The sequence below is a fragment of the Bidens hawaiensis genome, unplaced genomic scaffold (genome assembly GCF_021521415.1).
Source record: "Bidens hawaiensis isolate Kalapana, Puna unplaced genomic scaffold, B.hawaiensis_p1.1 tig00030473_1, whole genome shotgun sequence".
NCBI lineage: Eukaryota > Viridiplantae > Streptophyta > Magnoliopsida > Asterales > Asteraceae > Bidens > Bidens hawaiensis.
Window position 1 is genome coordinate 191,034 of NW_027505180.1, and position 20,566 is coordinate 211,599.

Genomic DNA, 20,566 nt, shown 5'->3' on the forward strand with positions numbered 1-20,566 from the left:
TTTGCCCAACGTAGCACACTGGTAAAACACTATTATTATTAAATCCAAAGTATATACCATGTTTCTGCATGACAAACATGTATGACTGTCCAATGCTTAACTATTAAAAACAACAATACTAAAAATATATTCTATTCAAGTCTCTCTAGAACCAACTAGGGAAGGGTACATGATAGAAAAAGTAAAAAAAGACAAACATGAATTTTATTTTGAGGGTTGAGTTTGAAAATAATTTATTTGTTTATTAGCTTTTTCAAAAAATCATTTAAAAAGTCTGAATTTGAGGATTTTAAAAAACTGTTTTTTATCCTTTAAAAAGCTAAAATAAAACGGAGTTTTGTAAGACTATATGTTGACGTTGAAGCCAAGCTCTGAATTCATCCAATAATATTACGTCATGCAGTGTTGACTGGACACTCGTTAAAGTCACTATTGATGCTCTTATATTCACATAAAAACCACATTAACACAACCAAACCATTGAAAAATTATTATTATGTCTAAACTTTAAAATATTAAATAGCTTAAAACCTTTGACAACTATATTGATAAGGAAATTCTAAACAATAGACTTATCATTACCACGGTTAGGTTTAAATAAGAAGTTTGATTTTTCTAAGAAGGCTAGGAAGGAGGGTATTTTAGTCTAACACTTAAATATCAAAACCCACTTACATTAATTTCAAAAACCCACTTACATAAAACCCAATTACATATTTACTCTCTACAACCACCACCAGTCCACCACTCACCGCCACCACAACCGTCACCACAACAGTCACCCACCGCCGCACCTCGCCGGAAAAGTCCGGAAAAACATAATGGAAAACACTATGAAAAACACTATGAAAACACACAATGGAAAAAAACACAATGAAAAAAAACACAATAAAAAACACAATTGTATGACACAATGTAAAAAATACAATGAAAAAAACACAATGAAAAATACTATTGTAAAACACAATTCGGTAAAACACAATTTGTAAAAAACCCACTATTTTTTTAATTTTTATATTACAATATGATACTCATATAAAAGATAAAAAGACACTCGTTATTATGGTGAATTTGTTTTTCAATAAAAACGTCGTAAAAAAAAGTTATGGACATTTTAAAATGATGTGGAATTTGGCATGTGCCTTGCATGTGGATGTGTTATTCCTTTTATGCCCTTTACCTTATGTTCACACTTGATTTCCTCCTAAACTAATCTCAACCCTTCATATTCAAAATCAATGAACAAAATTAATTCTTGTCCTTCCTACAAAAACTGTACTTTCTATCGTAACCTAATATTAAAATAATAACATTGCACCCAAAAATAAAAAGTCTCTGACGTGTCCCCCCATCATTGGATGCCTAATTTTTATACATTATCATTATTAGCAGAAATGCAAACCATGGGCATGATCGTCATTTACAGAAGCACCTTCCCTTTTTTCCTGGGCAAATCAATAGCACCGAGATTCATTGTTCCAGAACACAACACACAACTCAAAAGCATAAAAAACATTCTTTCCAAATAACCAAGCAAATTCACTTTTTCTTCTTAATTCAATTCCACCAAGGTTCGACTTTTTCTGTTTTCTTTTTTCTTTTTTTTTTTAGTTAGCAACGTTTATTGATGATATGAATTGTGGGTTTTCAATTTGTGGTCTGGTTTCTGATTAAGTTTTGATTTTTAATTATGCACACCAAGTGTTTGATTAATTGTCTGACTGAGTTTTTTTCAGTTATGGATTATGCTACCACCTAGTGTTTGCTTCATATTTCGGTTTCGATTTGCGGGTTGATTATATTAACAAAGTGATATCTTTGAAATGATGTTGATTAGTTTTGCTTCTGGTACCCAATAAAATCCACTTTACATACAGTTTTTGGCTATAGTATATCTGTATATGAAGCTAAAATATAAAATTTTTAGCTTAATTGAATACCATAGTTCTAAAGTTCTTATCTTTGGTTCATCTATATGATCATCTTTAATGTTTGATGTATGAATATTTCTTGTAGAATCAGTTTTCCAAGGTTTTGTACATAATAATCATGAACGGAAACGGGCCTGCAACGGTTAGAGATCAAAAGGAAAAGACTTCATTTCATGAGGTGAATATCCCAGCCAACATGTCTAGAATAATTTCCATATGAAGTAAAATCTATCTTTTTTTAAAGCCTTTTTTTAACCTTTTTATGGCTTACTTCTTCTCAGGTTATTAATATTGAAAAGTTATTATGGGCCACTATTCAACATAAAGGCATATCGAATCCCGAGGTTCAAGATCTATACCGTAAAGCGCGCTCATGTTACGAGGAAATCATTATTAATGATTATCAAACAGTTAATCTTCGAGAACTTGAATACTCATTATGGAAGCTTCACTACAAGCATATAGACGAATACCGAAAGAAAATCAAGAAAATTTCTACAAGTGCAGAAAGTACAAACAACCTTAATAGTCATGTTGAAGGGTTCAAGTTGTTTCTGTCAGAAGTAGCCGAGTTTTACAAGGACCTCATTGCAAAATTTAGAAGAATTAATGACCCTGCAATATTGCAAAAAAGCCATTACGTATGCCATCGGTTTTTGGTTTGTTTAGGCGATGTTTCGAGATATATGGAGCTTTGTAAAAAACCCGATGGCCAAAAATGGGCTGCTGCAGCTACTTACTACTTAGAAGCAACAACTGTTTGGCCCTATAGTGGAAACCCTCAAAATCAGGTATCTGTTACATGCTTATATTACATTTATTCTAAAGGTTAATTGAAAATTGTAATTTGGTGAGTTATTTTGCAGTTGGCATTGTTGGCAACGTATGTTGGTGACGATTTTCTTACGTTATATCATTGTATAAGAAGTTTAGCTGTTAAAGAGCCGTTTCCAGATGCCCGAGATAATATTATGTTACTCTTTGAGAAGGTAAATGGGCTAACAGGATTACGTTTGCAATTTGACCTGTTAACTGTTTTTAGATGCACAGAACCTCTAAGTTTCATCTATTACTTATTGCCTTCCTCAATAAATTACATATTTATTATTTGTTAAACCATTTTGCAGAATAAATCATCCCAATTGAAATCACTTTCTACAGATGCGCACATTGATTTCACGAAACCGTTAAAACGGCTTTCTTCACAAATTAAGTCACAAAGCATAGATTCAACAAATGTCAACAAGTTAAGAGCCAATGAACACGTTCCACCTGTAAAAACCGAATTATGGCCTCTTTTTGTGAGGATGATAAGTTTCTTTCTGGTTAAATCGAGGTACACACCCTTTCACTTACATCCCGTTACGTTTATAAACACTTTAATTTAAAAAGTTGTCAAATAACTGAAAAATTGTCACTTGATATGCAGCTTTGAGGATTTACCTCACACTTTTGCATCAACAATGAAAGAATTAGAATCCCTGCTGGCATTAAATGATATGGAATTAAATTCATCATTAGAGCCATACGAATCATTCGATTCATCAAGAAAAGGCCCGTATCGGGCCATTCAAGCTGTCACGATCCTCATATTTGTAATTCACAATTTAATCAAAACTCCAGAATTAAAAGATGAAAAGATCTCCACGTGTACATCATGGGCATGGACTTGCACATTTTCATTCATGGGCCATATCATCCAATGGTGTATCACAAGCAACAATCAAGAAAATCGCTGCTCGTTGTTGCCAGCTGTACGCGTGTTTTTGGAATGGTATGCTGACTTTCTTGACCATGCAGAAACTTATGGTAAAGATGAGAAAGTGTTTAATGCCAAGTCATATTTTTTCGGTGCTTTGATTGATCTTTTGAGTGGATTTGATTTTAAAGAACCTCAGTGGGTCAACAAAAGTCAAACTGCTTTGTGGGAAGACTATGAGCTACGAGGGTTTGAACCCGTATCCCAATCAACCGAGTCGTTAGATTTCTGCCCTGAAAACCGAAGTAAATTTCAAGATGGAAACTCGATCCGAATCAAACGTATTCTACTTGCTTCCGTTAAAATAGCAGAAAGATTTAAAGATTCTCCTCAAAATCCAATCTTTTATGATCAATCAGCGAGAAGATTCTATGCGGGTAAAGATTCTGAAAAGATTCCAAAGAAAAATGATGGAGAGTTTGAAGAAGAAGAGGTGATTCTTTTCAAGCCTTTAACTAGATACAACTCTGAACCAATTCAAACCTCAAATGATGAACCGGTTGACCAAACCGAAACCTCTGAAGAAAGCTTGCGCCGGTCTTCTTCACTTTTTACTGCACAAAACGGGTCAAATGGGCTGAATGCCGGACCTCCTTCACTTAGTGGTTGGGTTCTTAACAAAGAAAGTTTAAATCTTGAAATGGAAAAAAAATCAAGAAATCCGATTAAGCAAGAATTGGCTCCTATTTCTGAAAACCCGTTATCATCTTTTGCTGACATGTCAATATCCGAAGGTTCCTACGTGGCTCCTGTTCCATCAGCACCGTTGTTACCTGAAGAACATGGTATACTCGGTGCACCACCAGTCAACAGATTACCGTTGGTCTTTAGTTCGGGAGTGCCCGGGTTTGTTGATGCATATCGCCCCCCTGTTTATGGATTAAGTTCTTCCGAATGGCTTTACCGGTATAATAACAACCTCAGTCTCGAGCCCGGAGTTAATCATCCTTGGCCCGTTAACAATACTCCCGGAAATCTTGGAAACTTTGATGGATATGATGGCGGCCCGAGGTTTGATCTTATTGACAAGTGGGGAAACCCGTTGCTTACGAACCGCATGGTGTACTTTGAGAACCCGAATCCGATGGAAAAGCTTTTGTTTGGGTACCCAAGACCAAACATTAGCAGTGGCGTCGGTGGCGGTGGTGAGCTAAGAATAGAACAACCGCCACGCTTGCAGCATGTGAAGGAAAGGGAATGGCAGTTGCAAGGTGATTCTCCATTTAGAGGTCATCCTTACATGGGGAATTAAGTTTATGCATATTATTATTACTATTATTATTATTATAATAATTATATAAATCTATATTAGTTGTGATACTTTGCATATCTGTCTTCTATGTTTCTGGCTTGGAGGAGTTGTACAGTTTTAAGTTGTAGTTAATATAGAGTGATTTTGGAAGAAAAGGTATTTATTTAATTTCTGTAGTAATTTCTCATAGATGTTTGTTTGAATATCCTAGAAGTTGAAAAAGCATTAGATCATGTTACTCAAAGTGTTGTAGTTTAAACTGAAAATATAGAATCTTTTTGAGTTGGAGCAAATCGGGTTCAACTCGAAGAACTGTCCGAATGAATCGATCCCAAAACCTATTGAGGTTGAACCAGCCAGGTCTACTGCTTTTATTATTACAGGATATAATAGTCAGGAGTTTATTGCAGCTATGATCATATGGGATTTAATTTGATTAGTTTTCTTTTTCCATGATAGTTATCCTTATTATTTAATTAATAATGCATAGTCCTCTCCTCTGCATGACTTATTGTACATTTGTACTTAAATATAAATCATGTTTTATGTGTTTTTCTATTGTTGTGGTGTTGTCGTTAACTTGCTATTATTGGCCCTTTTCATCATAGCTTGCTGCCATGCCTCTAGTTACCGCCGTTATGGCCTTGGAGCCATCACCACCATTTTTAATCACGAAATTTTCTTATTGCTTACGTTTTTATGTTTTTTTTCTTATCCATTTCAAGATTGTGTGTTGTTATTGCATATTTCATTCTGAGTGTTTGATTTTCTTACTCTTTAAGTATCTAGAATGCGTAAGTTAGGCCTTATTGTAATGATCTTTACAATAATTAAGAGATACTATTTTATTAGACTTTTTTATAAGTATTTTTCATTGTATTCTTTATATGCGGTTAATTAATAATATATAACTTAGGTCTTTCTATTATCCTATATGCGCATGTCGAGTAGCCAAGTTGCCAGCCATAATTACAATTGACATTCATGTTCTAGAAAAGCCACTTTATAATCACTTGCCATGTTATTAAACCTTTTTTCAACGGAAAAAAAATATTAATTTTATTAAAAGAAAAGAAAAAAGACTAGCAAGGAGCTAGACATATCCGAAAACAACCACCAATATTAAACATGCACCCAAACATCCAATTGAAATTGAATCTACGTCAATCCTTCCAAGATAACCCGACCAAATTTGATTATTCTTTATTGATACCTCAACATTAATCCCGACCAAATTTGATCTATTCTTTATTGATACCTCAGACATTAATTATGTCTTGTATTAGTATTTGTTTTGAGTACTTATTTGGTTTTCAAAATTATTTTTTAAATAGAAAGTAATTTAGTATGTACTCTATTTGATGGTATATCTTGATTCACAAGCATAACTTAATTTGTTCTTACTAATTTTATGAAAATATCATTTTAGTAGGTTCAAGATATAATGAATGTGGAGGATCAATAAAGGACTTTTGGATTTTTTTTATTTTTTTAGAATGGTGAGTTTCAATAAACACCTAGCAAGATGCTAGGGACCAAAAAAAACTGTGAAAAATTTATAAAGGGAACTACACTAATATTTTCATAACAAATTTTAAAAGACAAACGGTTCTTTATTCAAAGAAAGCTCAAAGGTCTTATGTCTTCTACCATTTTTGAAGTAGTTAGCCAGCTTGCTATGGAAGATAACTTTGTTTCTAGTCTTTCAAATACACCAACATATCATAAGGATGATCTCATAAAGCACCTTATTGTTCTTTCTACCCAACTTGCAAGACTTGTGAATCTTAAGCAAGTCTTGGACCCAGAAAACAAATATGGAAGGAATATGACATCAGTTGCTAACAAACTATCATATAAACATGACAAAATAACAAGAGACAAGATGCTCGCTAGTCTCTTCATACTCGCCACAAATGACGAATTTAGTTAAATGCGAGAATGCGGGAAAAGAAATTTTGTACTTTAATTACTCATTTATGACTCAAATCAATGATGATATGTTAATAATGAAAAAAATCAATGGAGATTAAACTAAAGAAAAAATTCCTGAAATGTCCCATTTTTTAAAATAGATTTCAAATATGTGCTCACAAAATTTAAATTCCCTTATTATCCCCTTACTAACCCGTCGCTGACGCGTTAGAAGTTTGAGACAACATGTTTCTAAACCCGTCAATCCCCGCCATATTGGCTCAAAACCGTTGCCTCCCCACCATGTCAGCTCAAAACTCGTTGCCTCCCCTCCAGGTTAGCTAAAAAAATTCTACCCTATTGTTACTAAAAATAGGGATTCTAAACTAATTTAAAAAGTATTTGAATATTTTTAATTTTATTTTTTTAAGTTCTTGATTAATGAATTTTGGATAATAATATGATTAAGAAAACTCATGACCAGCAAAATCATTTTATGTGTACATTGTTTAGATATAAGGAAAAAGTTAAAATGCAAAGGGAAACAAAAATGAGAAATGTGAGAAAGATTTGTGGTAAAAAAAACCCCTAAAAAATTCAAAAAAAAAATAATAAAAAAAAAATCATTAACTCAAAATAAAAAAAATCAAAATATTTCGTCCGCCATTCATGTTCTAAAAAAAATGCCAAAAAGACACAATGCCGAGAAAAAACGCAATGCCGAAAATGAACAAACAATAATGATAAATAAAAAAAGACACAATATGTTGCAAAATATAACACAATGCCGAACAAAACATAACACAATCTTGAGTAATATAACAAAATATCAAGAAAAAAAGACACAATGTCAAGGAAAAAAGACATAATCAATGACGAAAATAAACACAAAACACAATGATAAACAAAAATACACAATGATCTTTTATCCTCAACATTGTGTTTTCTTTTTTTGAACGAGGAAGACGGTGGAAACATTTTTTATATTTTTATATTTTTTATTAAATATCGAGTTACGATTTTTTTATTAAGTTTTCAACTTTTCATTATTTTCTTTGAGGTATTTTTTTTTTGCTACAAATCCTTCTCATTTTTGTCCCTCTTTTTACAATAATTTAACCCTTATATATAATATTTTTAAATAACATGATTTATGGGAAAATTCCTAAAATAGCCGATATATAGAAAGAGATTTCAAGTTTGTCACTCCTAATTAAAGTTTACAATTTTGTCCATTACGTATCTCATCGCCAGACGATGTGTTAGGGAATACCGTCGATGAGTTAGTAAACCAATCAGATAACGACGCGTGGGGGTGGAATACACATGGTTGACGATGCGTTAAGTTTTAATTTATAGTTGTCGATGCATTAAATATCAATACTTAAGGCATAGTCAACCATAAATTAATACTTAGCACATCTTTGACCATGTGTTTGGAGGCCTAACACATCGTTGACTATGTGTTAGCTAACTCGTCAGCGAGACTACCTAACACATCGTCGACGATGAGTTAGAAGAGTGACAAATCTGGAAAAACGATTTTGAGGGGACATATTTAGAACCTCCCACCATTAAGGGCTATTTTAGGAATTTCTCATTTATTAGATTCAATTTTTAAGCTAACATGGCAAGGAGGCGACGGGTTTTCAGCTAACATGGCGGGGAGGCGATGAGTTTTGAGCTAACATGGCGGGAAAGCGACGGGTTTGAGCTAACATAGCGGAGAGGTGACGGGTTTAGAAACATGTTTTCTCGAACTTATAATGTAGCGACGACAATGGGTTAGTAAGGGGACAAAGAGGAAATTTGAACTTTGAAAAAACATAATTGAAATCTCTCTAAAAGAGAGATATTTAAGAAATTTTCACTTAAAACAAATGTGCTAAGGTAGTGTATTAACTGAGCCTTAAAAATGAATCGCTTTTTTTGTGGTTTCTAAATGAAGAACCAAACTATCAAGTTTTGATTTTTTTTTCTAACTGCAAGCTTCACTAACACAAGCCAAACACCCAATTAGCAAGTAGCTAGCAGCCTAGCAAGGGCAGGCAACAAACAAAGAGTATGAAACGCAATCACTCGAAGTTGTGCAGTATGCTGCTGGTCTTCCCTTAACTATCAAAGTTTTGGGTTCTTTTCTTTGTGGTAAAAACAAGTTGGAATGGATAGAAGCACTAACAAGACTCAAAACAATTCCCTTAAAGAAAACTCTTGAAAAACTCGAAATAAGTTACCAAAACCTTGAGGAATATTACAAACAAATATTCCTAGATGTGGCGTGCTTCACTAGATTTGCGCGGCATGGTTACGAAAGAATAGACATGCTTGAATGCTGTGGATTTAAAGCTAGAAATGGGTTAAGGGTTCTTCACCAAAAATGTCTCTGTAACAGTTGATAAAGAATATAAGAAGATACACATGCATGACCATCTTGTAGAAATGGGCCAGAATATTGTTAGACATGTGCATCCAGACAAGCCTCATAGACATAGCCGATTATGGATTCAGGAGGAAATCGAACATGTCTTGGCTATGACTTGGTAAGAATCAATTTTACTTGTAAGGTAGAGAAAAAACCGACATATGTTTTATATGTTTGTTGTTGCATTGCAGGGCATAGAAGCAACAAGATATATACAACTCAAAATCACTCCTGGGATTGCTATGGAAGGTCTTGGAAAGAAACTTAAATGCCTAATTGTGGAGGACAACCTCAACATTCGCCTACACTTTCCGAATTCGTTACGGTATATATTTTGGAGGTATTACCCTCATTGGTAAGATTGTAGGACATGGTTCACTTTTTATTAAAATACAATAACCAATAACGATACTCTCGTTAGTAATGGAAAATATAAGAGTACAATTTACAAATCGAATAAAATGAATATAATATGCATTTTTTTTAAATATTCAAAATAAATAAGATAATACGCCTTCATCAAGTACTTCATGTAATAGATTCGTCTTGTGTCTTCATCACATTGGTCATCGACTAAGCTTCTTGAATCGCGTATTCTCGAACGATCTTTTGTGTAGTCTTCAACAAGAGCTTGATGTGTATCTTCTTGTATGATCCTTTGCTACAAAAACAAACAAACTAATGTTGACGGTTGAGGCTGAGACGCGTGTTCAACACGTTTCCCTTAAAACAGATTCCGCGCCTCTACATTAGATAGCGCGTTTGTCTCCCAGGATACAACAGCCGAAACAGTTTGTACTGACGGAGATGTCCACACGCCCGAGGTTACATTAGTTAAATTGTAGTGTTAGAACTTGTGGGAAAAATAAAAAAAATGAAACGGTGGAGGAATCGAATGGAGAAACTCATCTCTATATGTTCTCAACATATGAGTTTTTAAAGCTTTCTTCTTCACCATAATTTTTCATGCATGCATGCATGTATCTTTTCCTTAAATTTCATAGCTTCTCATTTTTCTAGCCATTACAAATAAGGCACATAGCCTACTATTATACAAGATTTAAGGGTGAATGAAGAGCTTCACTTAATTAGAGACTTAATTATCTAATAAAATCAATTAAGTGCCATAAAGAAAACTCTACTCAAGAGTTTCAACATATGAAGAGGTATAGTATTAAAAACCAAATAAATTAATTTCCATTCATTTTTTTATAATTTTCCAACAGTGTTTACCCACAACATTTGAACCAAATCATCTTGGTGCACTTTATTTGGAGTCCAGCAAAATCAAACAACTTTGGGAAGTGGAAAAGGTAATATTTATGATTGGTTGTTCTTTAAGTTTAATGTATAAGGATGTATACATATCTACCTAGTTGTCACAGCAACATACGTTTACCTTTTTCATTCTCTTTTCATCTTATAATAGGGTATGGAGAAGCTTAGATTCCTTGATTTGCGTTGTTCACTATTGAGGCGCCTTGACGTTGGGTTGATGCCCAAACTCGAGAGGTTACATCTTAATAGCTGTCATCAATTGGTAGAACTCGATGTTTATGGTGGATGCCTAAAAAGCCTTGTCTATTTAGACTTAAGTTGGTGTAGGAGTTTTGTAATATATTTTTTTTAGAAAACTCACCTTTAGGTACCGAGTGTGATGTTGGTTGAATAGTTGAAGTGAATTATATATTAATGTGCTTGGCTCGAACCGTTGAGATGACAACTAATGGAACGGCGTAGTGATTGGGCAGACTTCGGTAGAGATATGGATAAGTTTAGTAACAATACCATAATTTATAACATGGGCTCGACCCAAATTAATCAAACGAGACCGCGACTCGTTTAACACAAACAAACCGGAACGCAATAACTCCAAAAAGTTTACGAAGTATTCCATAATCATTTAAGTCATGTCAGGTGGGCGTCCGAAATATTTAACCCAAACATCAAATGGTTTCTTATATCATCAACTGGTTACGGAACCCAAATGAAACAAAAACTGGTTAACATCTAACATCGAAACAATAAACGGGCATGACCCGATATTCCAGATATTAACCTGAACCCAACAATAAGTCGAGATATATAATAAATATTTAAATCTTACCCTATATCTTAAAATTATATGATTAACGGACCGTTTACTGTTTATCTCTAAACCGATCCAACCGAACCAACGGTTAACGGACCCGCCTGAATCTGAACTATCTGAGCATCTTATCATGATAATTAACAATCAAAAACCTATGTTTTATATACAAAGTCCAAGTTCTTTATTTTATAAAAAAAGGTGTTTTTAAATTTATACAATTAAAACAATATTCTTAAATTTTATCAAAATCCTAAAAATCCTAACTAGCCAATCCAGTACACCCCTTCCTGCATACACTCTCTTCTCTGCTCCCTTCAGAGCTTGTAGCCAATTCACCCAATAAAATTTCATGCATTCATCTTCAATCAAGAAACCTTCTAATCCTTTAAAAAATCAATCTTAAGCACTCTTATAATCGCCTGCAAAATTGCTCAATGCTCTCTTGAAGAACCAAGAAGAAAATTGGCCCTAAGTCCATTGGTCTCTGCTCTCTCTTTCAACCAAGAAACCTGCAAATCGAATCTTTTACCTCTATAACCTGCTGCAAATCATAGACAAATCTCATCGTCATCTGTTGAATCAATTCCTAGCTTCATCCTCTCAAGAGTGCGGGTTTTGTTTACAAGAACACAAGTATTCGGGTAATCATGTATTGTTATAATCAATCTATTCAATCCATAATCTGTTCCTTACAATCATTCTATTGATTCTAATGTTATTATACAAATTCCCAGACCTAAATTCCTCCTCTCTTGCTATCGGATTGCACTCGGGACTGGAGCAACCGAACCTGCAAAAACTGTCCAGTAACCAGAAGCATATGTGAGTTTGGGTTTAACATCTTTCTCGTCTAATCCTAAGTGTTTTGGAACCCATGTGTTGTCCGGTGAATGACCAGCTCTATACACGATGAATCAAAATCATGGACTGGTTATTAATATTCCCGAACCTCAACCTTTAACCAAACAAAAGCTGAATTTTTGTAAGTATAGAACCATAACCGAAAACATACCAAACAAACGGGATATAAACTAATTCATTTAACTTGTTAAACTAACCAGAACACCTGGAGATTATAACTGGTTTTGAAGCTTTAAAAATTACAATTGTGCAGCCCCAAAACCATGCCCAAACTTATGGGCCATCCGGTAACTCGTTTAAAGGTAAACTAGCTTGCAAACGAACCCGATAAGTGACCTTATTAACATCTGTACATTTAACAAAAGTTCCATAAGTTAAACATGCATATTTAAGACCTCAAACCTGCTAAACACCAGCCCCAAAAGTTAATATTCAACCGAGTAAGAAAAACCACCCGAACCGACATTTTGGTGACCCTTTTGATAAGAAATAAGCCGTGCAACCCAAGTAATAGTATGATATCTTTTTGCAGCCATAAAAATAATATTTTGATGATATATAATCTGACCTGTAACCACTTTACATGAATTATCGCATTTAAAACCGAATTATGTCCTTAACGGGCCAAAAACCTTAAACCCCAACATTAACCGAAACCCTAGTCGTTTTATGAACCAAGATATGACATTACATCATATTTTATTATATTATAGCTGGGAATAACTGATTTGATGATCAAAACTGAGTTTTGTTGATTATATAGCTAAAAGGGTATTTTTGGAGCAAACCTTGGACGAGTTATATTCTTAAATTGTGTTTACACACGAATACTATTTCAAACAGAAATATATATGATTTATTTACTAAAAGCAAGTTATAAATATTTTGGACTAATTTGGTTAGGAAAAGAAACCCTCTTACGAGCCTAGACGCGTGTTTCGCTTAAAACCGACAATGAACAAGCATAGATAAGTCTAATTGTTTCAAAATGATAAAATACATGTTTTCCCAGAAATATACTTAAAATACATTATATTAATTATAAATAATCTGACCTGGAACCATTTTGCATGAATCTTCGCTTTAAAAACCGAACTAAGACCCGAAAGAGCCAAAACCGGGCCCGTTAGCGAAACTGCAGCTGTGAATAATCTTTCAAAACCCATGAAATGCCAAAACAAACTATTTTAATTTATTATAACAGGTCCTAAAATGTTAGATAACCAAAATTGAGTTTTGTTAAAAATATAGAATAAATGTGATAACGGGCCCAAACCGAATCGAACCGAAACCACTGTTTGGGTTCCCTACACCCTATTATCAATATAAAAGTTTTAACAAGTCATTACCATGTATTATAACAGGTCCAAAACTGTTTCGTGGTGAAAGCTGGATTTTAAGTGATAAATGTGGCTAAGGGCATTTTTGGAACAAAAGAAAAGCCGGTTGTTTCTCAAAAACTTAAAATATAAAAATATATTTTTAAAGCTGAAACTTATGACCTAAAATGACAAATATAGGTTATAAAATATTAAAGAATAAGCGGAGTTAGAAAAAGGGCCCGTTTACGAGCTTAAAAGTGTTATTTCGTTAAAACCGACGAACGGGCTAGCTTCTAAAGAATAAAATGCTTCAAAAATATAATTTGGGTATTTTTCCAGAAGTTAGGTGTAAAATACTTTATTGTAATGATATAAACCATTTTCAATACATACAACACCCTTTTTGTCAAAAACTGGCGATTAAAATGTGACTTACGGTAAAACGACATAAATCGGACAAGCATCTTGAAAAATGTAAAATTATGAAGTTTTTTTTTATTTTTATTTCTAACAGTAAGTATAAGCTTATAAAACCATAATTTGAGTATTTACTTATTTTATCAAAATTAACTAAGTCTTTTACCCGATTTTTGCCGAAACAAACGTTAACCGAAAGTGCGGGTACTAAACCTGTGCAACACCAAACTTTCTGAATAATCAGATCTGGAAATAGCATATTTTTGTGTAATATATTTTTCTAGAAAATTAGAAGTTTTAGTTACAAGAGCATTCGTTTATTTAAACTATTCATTCAAGACATAGCGTTAAAAACCGACAACACCGGCTAACCGATATTGTCAACTTTTGCACACACTAGGCATGGCTGTTTAAATAAGAATCATTAAACTTTTGATATCAATGAAATGTATATAACTTCTATGTTCATACGGTGGCCCGAAACCTAGCCGAAAGCCCGAACTTTCCAAAAATGGAAACTTTATCGAAACCCGACAAGTAAATCGAGGTAACTAAAACTCTCAAGAGTTGAACTATAATACTTATACAACACCAATATTGTAAAATTATTTAAGTGTAAACTTTCCATAAAGGGGAACTTTATTCACCGGGAACCAAACACATTGGCCGATAGTTAGAATTAACTAGTACACGACACCCATAACGAAGTTTACATTGTTGTCCAATAACTTATTGTTGATTGATATATATATAATAGGCGTACTTGGTGGTTCCTAGCGTAGTTGCAAGCTCATAGATTGTCTTTCATTTACACATATTGCGTACGGACCGAGGTGAGTTTCGTGCTGCCCCCCTTTACTTAAACTTTTTGGGCTGAATACATGCTGTGATTTACTTATGGTGTAATGTTTATCAAGAACTGTTTCTGCCATGTTTTTTTTGTCCCACTTTAAATTACGCAATCATTAACTCAGGGAGTGAGCCTATGGCTCGTATGGGTAGTACTATTTGGGAGACCCCCACGCACAGTGACCCTATGTCGAGTAAACCACATTGAGGTCTGCGGACCGTTGCGGCATATGACCTAACATTTGGATTATTGCTTGGCAGAATAATAATCGGGGACGGGTGCCGTTCGGTTGTAAGTCGAGGGGAGGCTTATGATTGAATGCAGGATTGATTGTGGACTTGATTAATGTGCACCATGCTTTATACTTACATACACGCCAACTTGCGCGCTTTTATAAATTAACTCTTTTATGTGTATGTGAGCTAAACTCACGAACTCACCAACTTTTTAGTTGACACTTTTTAGCATGTATTCAGGTACGTTGAGGATAACAATTTGGATTAAGCATTGTAATGAGTATGACTAAAGATAGAGGCGTATGTCGAACATGAATAGTGAAGATTAGATGCCAAGAAGATTAGTAGAACCGAGCACGGGATTGCAGCAGTGTCAGAGATGAGATAGTTTTGTAGTTACACCTTGTCTTAAATACATAGTGCAAACGTTGTAACTTATTTTTATCAATAATATTCCGCTGTTTACATTTGGTACCAATTTGTCCATAAAACAACCAGGCTCCCATGGCAGGGTGTGACAAGTTTGAAATCTATATCTTTTCTCCAACAGCTCGAAGCACTTGAGGTTCTTCATTTAACCTATTTAGAACTGAGTGAATTCCCTGATATACTCACAGGGCAGTCCAACAATAGTTTGCTAGAGCTTGATCTTTCAGGTAATGATATAGGAGAAATACCCTCATCAATTGGCAATCTTCATAAGCTTGTCTCTCTTAAATTCTCTGATTGCAAAAGTCTTAAAGAGTTTTCAGGGAAGCATTTGTAGTCTACAGCATTTAAGAACTCTTGACCTTCGCGAAAATTCAATAGAAGAGTTACCAGAGGACTTTGGCCAATTGGAATGTTTAGAACACCTTATTTTAGGTGATACAAATGTTAAACACCTTCCTAATAGCGTTTGCATGTTGAAACGTCTGAAAGCACTATGTCTTCGAAAGAGACGTAATCTTGAAAAGTTACCCGAGGATGTTGACCGATTAGAATCTTTGGAGGAACTGGATGTCGGCGAGTGCATATTAATAAGAGAGATTCCTAGCAGCATCTGTAAGTTGAAACATCTCAAAGTGTTGCTGCTTAATGGTTGTAGAAGGCATGAGAAATTGCCTGATGAGATGGGTAATCTTGAATCTTTACAATTTTTACATATTTTTGATAACTAATCTTCCACATAGCATTTTAATGATCAAAGGTTTGGAAATTCGCCAATTTCTGTTGAAAATATAAACTAAATATTAGGGGTCTTTTAGTCATTTTAGAAAGTACAGTTTATGTCTATTATGTATATTTGTAAAGTTTAGGGGTCTAGTATGTAATTAGTATGATTATAAAAACCCAAGTAAGTAAGGCTGTGAATCTGATTACGAACAAATTTATCAATTTAAGTTGCAAGTTTATCAAATTCCATTGTATTTATACTTCAATTCCTATTCTAAATTGCCTGCAGTGGCATGAGAGCAAGGTTTACTGATCCAAGAGATTGAAAGTGAAAACCGATTCAGTAAACTTGTTGGCCGCTGTATTTTTCTTGATCGAAGATTACAATATCGAATTGATTGATATAGCAATCAAAATCACACTTGTTAGTAAACAAGTTTATGATTAAAGTGAAAACAAGAGGGTTGTTTGTTTCTGCTCTGGTTTTTCTTCTTGTTATCAAAGGAATAAGAGTCTTAGTGTTTCGGTAAGTAAATTTAAAGTTCCTGTCAAGATTAGTAGAACCCATTCCGGTTCAAAAGTCAACAAAAGTTTGAGGGGACTGTGATTATTTAATATTTCTTTTCAAAGTTAGAAAAGAAATTTGAAGGCCTTTAATTGCTATCAAAAGTCATCAAATAAGATTTTTTGACTTTGTTCTCTGTTCGTCTGTTCGAAATAAAGCAATTGTTCAAACTTTCAAAAGAAAGGCTGATTTGAAAAACGAAAAAAAAAAACATAAACAAATAGGTTCATTTTGTTGTTTGTTATTTTTGCACGTAACGGATATGGTGTCTTTAGAAAATTGAAAAGTCATACAAACCTGTGTGGTTTGCAGTACATAAATCCTTCATGGTACATAAATCCTTCGTGTATATAAATCCTTCGTGATACAAAAAAAAAAAAAAATCCTTCGTGGTACGTAAAGCCTTCGTGGTACGTAAATCCTTCGTGGTACAAAAAAAATTCTTCATGATACAAAAAATCCTTCGTGGTACGTAAATCCTTCGAAGTACAAAAATCCTTCGTGACACGTAAAAGCCTTTGTGGTAAAACATAAAAAGTATGGCAGGCGATAAAAAGAAAGAAAGTGTTTCAACATCAACTCGTGAACAAGGAAATATTTCACTTCAGTGTCCCAAACTGAATGAAACAAATTACATGACTTGGGCTTTGTTGATAGAAACAATGTTGAAAGCGTATGACCTTTGGGAAATAATTGATGCAAAGGTTGAAACCGAAATTGTGGATGAAAAGAAGATGAATACCACAAAAGCCATGATCTTCCAAACATTACCGGAATATACTTTTTTGTATATGATAATCAAAGGGAGTGGGAAAGCTGCAGTAATTCTTTGGAAAAGCCCGCTTCTCTTTGTCTTCGAGCTTTAATTCTTCAATCCACTGATTCGTTCCTTCATATACCTCCCCACCAATAGATAGAGACAAATGGGAATAACCGAACCACGTCTACAAAATGCCAGTACCATGCAGCTGCTTCAAAGCCAACGTGATGCTCCTTGGTCAGATGACCAAGATATTGGCGAATACCACATATGATTGAGAAAAGAGTACCTATAATCACATGAAAACCATGAAAGCCAGTTGCTAAGAAAAAGGTAGAACCATAAATACTATCCGAAATTGTGGAGGGTGCTTGATAATATTCCATTCCTTGAAAGGCGGTGAATACTAGAGCCAGTGAAACAGTAATTTGCGCAATACTCGACTGTAAAGGAAGTTTGGGACTTGATCAAAGTCAAATATCTTGGAGCCGATCTAGTTCAAAAGGCACGTTTACAAACGTTGAGAAGTGAACTAGAGGCTTTGAAGATGAAGTCAAACGAAACAGTAAGCGACTTTGCGGGAAAGTTAAGCAGTTTGCAAACCAAGTTTAAAACTCTTGGTGGTACTTTGAAAGATAAGGCACTCGTGAGGAAACTGCTTATCTCGGTTCCAAAGAAATTTCTACCAATTGTGGCATCTATCAAACAATATCAAGAGATAGACACGATGCCATTTGTAGAAGCGGTGGGAAGAGTAAAGGCGTTTGAAGAACGTCTCAAAAGTCAAGACGAGCCGGAAGATCATGATCTAAGAAAACTCTTAATGGCAAGTTCAAACAATTATGGAAAAGGGCGTGATGATCAAAATCGTGGTAGAGGACGAGGCTCTTTCAGAGGAGGAAAAGGACGTGGAAGAAGTACGAGTCAAAGAAACAACAACAAAAACGACAAAAGTGAGCTAAAATGCTATGAATGTGGTGAATACGGTCACTTCGCATAGGAATGCGTAAGAGGTAAAGATAAGGAGAAAGTAAAGGACCAAGAAGCCCATCTCATGTTGGAAGATGAAGAACCGATGCTGTTGTAAACGCAAGTCAAGAAAGTTGAAGACTCTCGTTGAACTATATTTAGTTTAATGGGGAGTGTTGAAAATATAAACTAAATATTAGGGTCTTTTAGTCATTTTAGAAAGTATAGTTTATGTCTAGTATGTATATTTGTAAAGTCTAGGGGTCTAGTATGTAATTAGTATGGTTACGAAAACCCAAGTAGGGCTGTGAATCTGATCGATCATTGTACGAACAAATTTATCAATTTAAGTTGCAAGTTTATCAAATTCATTCTCATTCTTCAATTCCTATTCTAAATTGCCTACAATTTCGAATTGCATAGAAACGATTTTGTAGCATGTTAGTTACCTGTGCTTCTAGGGTATTCTGATCTGATTTTGCTTAACTGATCACTCAGCATCTGATGGTGGATAATGTTGATCCGCTCGTTTGGTTGATGTGATAAACTGGTGATGCATTGCTGTTAAGTTTCTTGAATACATGAAGGATGCATTCACTTTTATTAAATGTGAACTGTTAGATTTTAAATGTTCAGGGGTATTATAGTCATTTCCCTATTTACTGTGTTAGTGGTCTCTCTTATATATGTATTCATCCCTTATCATTCATGGTGAATATATAGGATTAATACAAGCTTATGCACAACTCTCAATCTTCTTATCCATGAGCAGTTAGATCAAGAATTCACTAGTTTGACCAAAGCTCAACTGTTGATGCAAGAACCTTAAAGCATTTAAACCACATTTCTATGTTTTCAGAGTATACGCCCATCATGTTCATATACTGTCTTAGTTCTCCACGGAATGTCGATATCAGAATCACCTCCTTTTTATACACATAAGTTATGTTTCATTTAAAACTTTGTGAACACGGTTTGACTACTGTGAAAGTCAACTGCTGTGATTTTCTTTGAGTTCGGCTTAAACATTCCTGGAAGATATTTGCTTGTCTTTCTCAAGCTGAATGGATGAATAAATTAAAGACATGAAGATTTTGAGCTTAAAGCTCACTGATTCATGTCATTATCTAAGATTTTGAGAATAAGCAAGGTTTAAGCTATTTTGAGATTAGTAAAACACCAAATTGGTAAAAAAAAAATCAGCATTTCAAAACTCCATAGGTTTTTTTTTCATTTAGTAACAGTAAAAAAAGCGGCTCTTCCATTGCATAAACGAAGCGGACGAAATTGTATTCTTACCTTCAGTTCAACTATCATATGACAAGTACTGTGTTAAGTTTATACCCTTCAGCATCCATAACATTTCCCGCTACAACGAACAACTTATTTCCAAGGAATCAACTATGTAACGCCAAATTATAATTCCCGCTATATAATATTAACATGGGAACGTTGGAAACAATACCAATCTACCAAAAATGAGAACGTAAGAAACAATACCAATCTACATCAGGGACGAGGTCGGCACCGTACCTGTACCCATACCTAAAATCAGTAAATCTGGGCACCCGTACCCAATTTTACGGTGCGGGTACGGGTACGGGTACATGTACTTTCAGGTACGGTATGTACCACTTTGTTCTTTTTTTTTTTAAATTCCACTAAACTTGGTATCAGTACCATACAGTACCGACAAACAATTATCTATAATATCACAACCAAAACCATAATAACACAACAAAAACATAATACTAAAACTAAATTGAAATAAACCATAATATAAATCCATCCGTAATCAAATAATGAATTCCAAAACATACAAAGTCTCCCAATTTTTTTTATTAAAATGTTTAAAACAAAATTAACTTATGCGAAGAAAGTTAAAATTCGTTTAATCTTCGCTAGTCATCTTTCCATTTTTCATTTTCCTTTTCTTTATTTATTGCTTCCTCAATTTCTATAGAAAAACAAGAAAGAAAGTTAATACATGTTATTTAATGATATACACAATTAGACATACATGAGATAAAAATATATGAATACACAATATATGTATGTACA

General features: G+C 34.2%; 1 protein-coding gene across 1 annotated transcript; it reads left to right on the forward strand.

The window, feature by feature from the left end:
• Window positions 1-2,034: 2,034 nt before the first annotated feature.
• LOC143611283 (nonsense-mediated mRNA decay factor SMG7-like) lies at window positions 2,035-5,095 on the forward strand. The gene is made up of 5 exons (XM_077085521.1): window positions 2,035-2,109; window positions 2,213-2,722; window positions 2,798-2,920; window positions 3,059-3,267; window positions 3,361-5,095. Exons 1-5 carry the CDS (start codon window positions 2,050-2,052, stop codon window positions 4,940-4,942), a joined length of 2,484 nt encoding a protein of 827 aa, XP_076941636.1. The 5' UTR covers window positions 2,035-2,049; the 3' UTR covers window positions 4,943-5,095.
• Window positions 5,096-20,566: the final 15,471 nt, after the last annotated feature.